Consider the following 7,500-nt stretch of genomic DNA (forward strand, 5'->3'; position numbering starts at 1 on the left):
CGCGTGGTTCTATGTCAGTTCAGAGCCATCGCCTAACTGACCTCGACTGACCCTCATTTCGCATTCGGTCACCGTTCCGTTAAGAACACCTTCCATCTGCGACCCTCCGCTGGCCGGGCGCGTTAATGCACTCAGCGCTTGCTCCAAGACAGCGCATCGTTTTCACTCACTGTGTTGTACTCTTCATCATTAGAGTTAAGCCGTTTAATTGTTATCATAGCTCTACCAGACATTTCCTTGTACACACTCCTTTCTGTGTGTGGCGCGTGTGTGTGTGTGTGTGTGTGTGTGTGTCTGAGTGAATAATTGCATGAATGCCTACTTGTATGTATATGTAAAACTTTTGTAATAACATTGTGAAAAAAATAGTAAAGGAAAGTCTAAAACTAGAGAAACCTTTTTCATTTATATATGTTGTGAATTACAAACAGTTAAAAGGTATTTCATGAGAGATATGACAGTCTTGTAGAGTATATCACATTTATTTTGTTTGCCTGTACCTACATTATATACACTTATTATCATACATATATGGTTATTATCATACACATACTTACACATAATATTCTCTTAAAAGTATAAATATCCAAAATTTTAATATCAAATAATTTGGGAACAAATATAATACAGGGATCACATATGTAAACAAAATGGCGGACACGTTCATCTCAAGACAGATATCTGTCGATTGCAAATTGATATAAATAATCATAATAGAATATTCAGTGAAAAGAATGGAATGTGCAATTGATAACAAATGAACATCGACAGCTGCAGAAAAAAATGAATGATTATTTTGGAGACTGATGATGGTGAAAAAGTTACTGTTTGCTTTTCATTTGGCTTTTAAAACTTAATGCCTGTTTTACCACGCATAAGTCATGAACAAGAAATTTAACACATTAAAGTAACATTATTTAACTGTAGTGATAAGGTTTACATTTTTCAGCGTCATGAAATAAAGAATGTCTTAGATTTAACTTATGTTAACAATAACTTACATTCTGGCAGTAACTTTTATGGAATCTTCGTATTTTGAAGCAAATTAAAGAAATATTGGTTGCTTATCATCTGATCTATTAAATTCAGCTGAGTAGTGATAGTGAAATGGGATGTGTGCCACTACTGATGTGAAAATGGTTAATGATAATTAATAATTATAACACTGATAATAATAATAATAATAATGGAAATGAAAATTATAATAATGAGACTGATAATATAAATACTAACAGTAATAATAATAATGATTTTAATAGTATTAGCAATCATGATAAAAAAACTACATAATCAAAAAATAATAATGACTAAGATTATAACAAGATTAAACATAAAGCATTGTTAAATCAAAATGACTGCTACAGTACACGAGACAATCAGTCCAATCATCTAGAATTTTTTTTAGCAGGAGAAAATTTGCAACATCTTTGCATTTGCGATATACTTGTAACATCAATAAATAATTGAGATAGAAGAAACAATGGTCTTCAAACAGACAAACAAAAAACTATAAAATGCTGTTTTAGTGGTGTTATTTCACTGTACTTTCGTAGGAGTGAGTTAATTTGTCAACGAAAGCTTTTATTTCATGATTATGGCATTTTTTAAAACCTGTGAGAGCACTAGATTTGGTGTTCTCGTCATTGTCAGGTTACGTGCCCTGTTCTTCACTTCGAAAGAACATTATTTTGAGTTCTTCGTCACATACACCTCAGTGTTGGAGAGCGTGCTGGATTTTCGAAAGCAGCAGCGGTACGGGACGAAAGCATGTCTGTGTGGGCACTGAAGGAACAACAACGTATTCTAAATCTACTTCCAGTTTATCAAAAATCATAAATATTAGTTTACAACTGTACACTGAGCCTTGCAAGGAAGTGTCTGACTGATCACTACAAAGGCACTGAGGCAATTGTCAATACACACACACAAGGATGTGATCACTTTCACTGCTTTCTGCAACAGTCACTTGACCCTCGCGGTGCTGGGCTCACTCTTACTTGCTGGTGTGAACGCCGCCCCCTTCACAGCGCCACATTGCCGTGATCGCCATCGTCATCGGCAGCGAAGGAGTTGTTGACGTAAATGGACAGGCCGTCCATCTCCGCCCCTTGGTGCCTTCGCCCGAGTGAAGCCCTCATGCTCGCTCTCTTGAAGCTTCCGGTTTCGTATCGCGGGGAGAGCTCGAGCTGACTGGAGCTTCGGCCGAGCTGCTGGAGGGACATGGATCGCTGGAAGAGGGGGCGCTGCAGGCTGGAGGTGTACGAGAGGGAGCGAACAGGACGGTTTCCGGTCCCTATCTGGAAGGGCAGCTCAGGAGGGGCTGCCAGAGGAGACTCGCCCAGAGATGCTGTGGAGGCCAAGCTGTTCTTGCTGTTGGCCGACTCGCTGGAATCAGTGCTGTGATATCCGGAGTCTTCCTGTTTCAGCTTCGCTTCCTTCTCCTTGCGTTCCAGACTGGCCATGTATTGCTGGAACTTCATGATTGAGATCTTGTCTTTGTCCTCCTTCGAGTCGTCGACTTTCTCTATGATTTTCCGCCAGGTTCTCTTAATGCTGTCTGCCCCGCTCTTCTCCTTAAAGTGTTTCTCGAGGTCAGACTTGGCCTTCAGAGCGAGGGCAATTTCCATGCCTTTGGTTAAAGTTTCGCCATCGACATCATCGTCGGTGATATCTCGAAGCTTGGCCAGGAAGCCACTCGTCTGTTCGCGGCTCAGTGAGCTCTGTCTCCGGAGTGATGGCGACTTGCCGGTGGTGGAAAGGATGAACTCTCCGCTCACTCGGGCTTCACTCCCAGGGGATCCCGGCTCACAAGAACTATCCTGTCGGCGTAGTAGCTGGCGGTCAAGGCTGTGCTCCACCTCTCTGCCAAGGGTATTGGAACCTGTTTCTTCAATGTCATCGCTTCTCGGGGATGAGGACGAGGAGGTGGGTGTTAGGCTATTTTGAGATCCAGAGCTGAATGTTTCATAGTAAGGAACACTGGGCCGAGTGTTAGAGTCGGCGACAGTGTTCCTTACCCCTAAAAAATGTCCATCATTATCGTCTTCTTCATGAAGAGGTGAGAGGCGGTTGACATCAGGCTGTGTGTGTGCTAACAGTCCATGTAGGATAGACCGAGCTTCCTCCTCGGTCAGCTCAGGGATGGAGCTTCCACTGGATGACCGCGACAGAGTCTCAAGTGAAGCCTTCTTGCGGGACTTTTCAGGAAGCTTTGGTCTCTCCGGTTCCGAGTCGGATGAGTCGGACCTCCTGGAAGCCTTAAGTGGCAGAGGGGGTCGAGCAATCCGGTTCTTGGGGGGGAGTCCAGGAGAAGCATTTTCACCGGGGTCTGTGGGGCGTGTCTGCTTCGGGGGCAGAGGTGGTTTGAGCTCCCGGTGCTCCTTGTTGGACGGACTTGTACTGCGGAAGTTCACGCTTATGCTGGAACCTGTGACTGGGAGAGGACTGCTGCTTGTCTCCGAGGAATCTGAAGACCCGCGGTGAAAGTTCATTTCCTGGTAATCTTTGAATGTTCTTAATTTCTTTGGTGGTTCACTATTTTTGATGACGCCAAGATTTGTGTTGTTACTAATGTTTTTGAAGTAGAAGGATTCAGTCTTGGTGGGAGAAGATGGGTTCGAAAAAGTGATAGGAGAATATGAAGGATCGTGCATGTCACTCTTGAAGCTCCTCAAGGCTTCTGATACTACTTCTAGACTCATAAATGTCCAGCAGACTCTTATCACCTCTGTTTTTGTCACCTGGGAAGGACAGTCTCCTCTGAGCCTTTGTCCGCTCCAAGCTGTTCTCATGATTAGCAAAAGTTCGCTTCTTAACCTTAGGCCTCTCCAAAGAATCTTGTACAATGCTGTTGCTGCGCTCCGCCTTCTTGCCTCTTCTCTCCAGAGTGTCCTGGTCGAAGCCATTGTCTTTATCGTCTGTGTTGCCATTCCCGTTATCTGTCACAGGGATGGTTACTTTGCAACCTGAGTAAATGGGGCTCGAACATTTTTCTTCGCCAAGGATTGTCACTTCACTCACCAAGGATTCTGGGTTGCTGTATATGCTGTAGTGTCCATCATCATCATCGTTGTTATTGTCGATGTGAACTTCACTTACGTTATTATTCTTTGGCTTGGGGGGAGCCCTCCTCTTTTGCTTGCCATTATTTGGGAATTGTATTTCTTCATAAGTATGGTCGTCGTAGTCCTCGCTGGTAAGGCTGTTATTATTTCTCTCCTCGTAAATGTTATCACCATTCTTGGCCAGTCGGGACATGGTCTTTGCCCCAGTATTCTTGTTGAAAATCTCGTTGCGTTCTGTTATTTCCTCCTCTCGAGGGAGCTGTCTGGAGAGAGATTTGGAATTCGTGTCTATCTCCTCCTTATGGCTAGCCTTCTTTTCCTTAGAACGAGGTTTTGTGTCTGAGTAAACGCTGTCAGAGTCACTTGGGATCATTTTGGGAACTTTAGCCTCTGCCTCACTGAGCAGGTCGTTCAGGGAGTCATCTTCAGAGCCAAAGGACGTATTCAAGCTGTCCTCCGGCATCAAGTGCATCTGCTGGCGTGAACGACGTGGGTTGGAGTCATAGTGACGATGTTCATTCTGCCACGAGAGGGATCTGGTCACCTGTGTGCTGTTCCCTGGTGAGCGGGCTTTACTGGTTCCTTTTGAATGGCCAGCTTCCTCTGGCGATGGAAGAGTTGGCTCCTTCGCCTCATTAAACGAGATACTTCGCTGTGCTGGCGCTCTGTTCTTCCTGGGTGGCGTCGGAGGCTTGCTTCCCTTCTGCGGGAGAGGCGGCGGGCTGTTACTCCTCGGCATCGCTTTCCGGGAGTCAAAGACGACGTTGGATGTCTCAGACATTCTGGAATACATGTTCTTATTTTCGAGGGTCTGCAGCCATTTCTGTACCTTACCCTCGCTTGACGTTACTTGTGCCTTCCCCTTTTCTAACGTGCCGACTGGGGAAGCCTCCGCCTTGTTTCTGTTCTTGACTCTCTGAAGCGTCGACTTGGGCGAGATGGCCTCGCCAACCTTCTTCATTTTGTTGAAGGTGGCCATCATCTCCTGACGGAAGTTCTCGAAGGTGTTGTTGAGGTCCGTCAGTCTCTTCCCGTCCCGCAAGACACTCCTGAGCATGGACGGCTTGATGAGCTCCGGGAAGTCGTCGTCGTTCTCGAGCGGAGCCTCTTCCCTCGCATTCACAGGCTTGGGCGGCGGGGGCTTGGGCGCGGTGGGCCTCCTGGGGGGCGTGTGGGCGACGTAGACCGACTCCACGGGCGCCGGGAGACGGGGCTTCAGGTCGAGGGTCCTGATGATCTCGCTGACGATGCTCTGGCCGTGGCTGTTAACGCGCTTGGCCAGCTTCTTGAGGGTGGAGCTGCGGCTGTCGTCCTCGCGCGGGCGTCGCTCCAGGGAGTCACTCTGGATGCTGTGGTCGCTTGCATACACCGCCTCGCCGTCGCCGACGTCGTGGAGGTCGTCCATGGCCACTGTCATCCTGCTGGAGCTGGCGGTGGACCTCTCAAGGGGCGGGACTGGCAGTCCTCTCAGCTCGGTCCTTGGCCTTCATCTTGGACTTGGCGATGGTGATCATCTCGCGGATCCGCGTCAGGAACTCGATTGCTGCCGGAGGAGGCGCCTGGAGGGAAGCAGAGGGAGGGTTACAAGTCATATAATGGCAGAACAATCAATATTTGGTTTTTAGTATTAGACTAAAAAATTCACACAAAAAATACTCAAAGAATGCATTGATATAATGTAATTCCTTCATCCTTTTACAGAACCCGAAATGCAGCACTAAAGATCATACCGGTCACTGAATTAGTATATAAAAATCTAAATAATCTAAAGGAAGACAAATTTCTTCTCGAGATTTATTAACAGAACTTCAGAACTTTGATAATTAAACTTGTTATTTGTTTCCCACAAAGAAGAGGAAGAAGGAGAAGAATAAAGAAAAAAGAGAAGAAAGATGATGATGAAGATGAAGAAGACGGAAAAAAATAGAAGAGAAGATAATATAAAAAAAAAAATATAGAGAAAAGAAAAAGAATACAAGAAAAAACGAAAATAAAAGAGAAAAGAAAAAAAAGAAAAATAGAAGAGAAAAGAGGAGAATGAAAATTAAAAATGTACAAGAAACGAAAAAAAAACGAAGATTAAAATCAAAGGGCAAAGAAAAAATAAAAAAAAAACGAATAAAGAAAGAAAATAAAAGTGAAAAGATAACAAACGAAAAAAAGGAAAAAAAAAACAAAGGAAGAGAGAATAAAGATAAGAAAAACAAAGGTAATCCTGACCTGCAGCATCTCTGGCTCAAAATAAGCCGGATTGAAGTACAGTTTCCTTTTCGCTTGAGCCGCGTGAATGTCGTCAGGCCCGCCCTCTCGCTGTTCGACGGGGGGGACCACGCCCACCGCCCGCGCCCCGCTGCCGCCCACGCTGCCGTCGTCTGTATGGGAAGGGGGTATGCGTAAGGAAATATTGGTATACAAGATTGGTACAAAAGAAAGAAAGTGTTTATTTTTATTTTATTTATTTATTTTATTTATTTATTTTTTTATTCATATACTATATATATATATATATATATATATATATATATATATATATATATATATATATATATATATATATATATATAACACTGAAGTAAAAATCCTGTGCTTAATTCATAACTTGTTAACTCTTTTTCTTCCATTCTCATTTTCCTTCTCCTCTCCCCTCTCACTTTCCTTCTCCTTTCTCCTCTCCCTTTTCCCCTTTTCTCTCTCCTTTTCCCTCTCCTTTTTCCCTCTCCCCTCTCCCATTTCCCTCTCCTTTCCTCTCTCCCTCTCCTTTTCCCTCTCCTTTTCCCTCTCCTTTTCCCTCTCCTTTTCCCTCTCCTTTTTCCCTCTCCTTTTCCCTCTCCCTATCTATCCTTCCCCTCTCTCACCCACTTCTCCGTCTAATTCCCCATCTTTACCCTTCTCTCACCCACTCCTTCCCCTTTCCCTTCCCCCTCTCACCCCCACTCCTCCTTCCCCCTCTCCCCTACCCCCTCCACCCCTCTCCCATCCACTCTTCACCCCCTCTATATTCCTCATCTTTTTCCCTCTCCCTTTCCCACTCATTCCCCTTTTTCATCTCCATCCTTCCCTCATGTCTCATCCACTCTTTCTCAACTCCATCCTCCTCTATCCTCCCTTCCCCATCCACCCCCTCTCTCCCTTCTCCTCTCCCCCCCCTCTCATCCCCTCTCCCATCGCCTCTCCCACTCACCCACCCCTCTCTCCCCCTCTCACTCCCTCTCACCCCCTCTCCCATCTCCTCTCCCACCCTCCCACTCCTCTCCCCCCTCTCCCCCCTCTCACCCCCTCTCCCATCGCCTCTCCCACCCACCCACCCCTCTCCCCCCCCTCTCACTCCCTCTCCCATCGCCTCTCCCACCCACCCCCCCTCTCCCCTTCTCTCACTCCCTCTCCCATCGCCTCTCCCACCCACCCACCCCTCTCCCCCCCCTCTAACTCCCTCTCC

At 45.8% G+C, this 7,500-nt stretch overlaps 1 protein-coding gene across 1 annotated transcript; it reads right to left on the reverse strand.

Annotated features, from left to right (window-relative positions):
* Positions 1-1,323: 1,323 nt before the first annotated feature.
* Positions 1,324-6,685, reverse strand: LOC119579615. Its single transcript, XM_037927533.1, is given in 5 exon segments — positions 1,324-3,674; positions 3,676-5,511; positions 5,549-5,623; positions 6,285-6,508; positions 6,664-6,685. Coding segments are annotated over 5 exon segments (3,810 nt in total). The 3' UTR covers positions 1,324-2,021.
* Positions 6,686-7,500: the final 815 nt, after the last annotated feature.

Source organism: Penaeus monodon, chromosome 12, assembly GCF_015228065.2.
Source record: "Penaeus monodon isolate SGIC_2016 chromosome 12, NSTDA_Pmon_1, whole genome shotgun sequence".
Lineage (NCBI taxonomy): Eukaryota > Metazoa > Arthropoda > Malacostraca > Decapoda > Penaeidae > Penaeus > Penaeus monodon.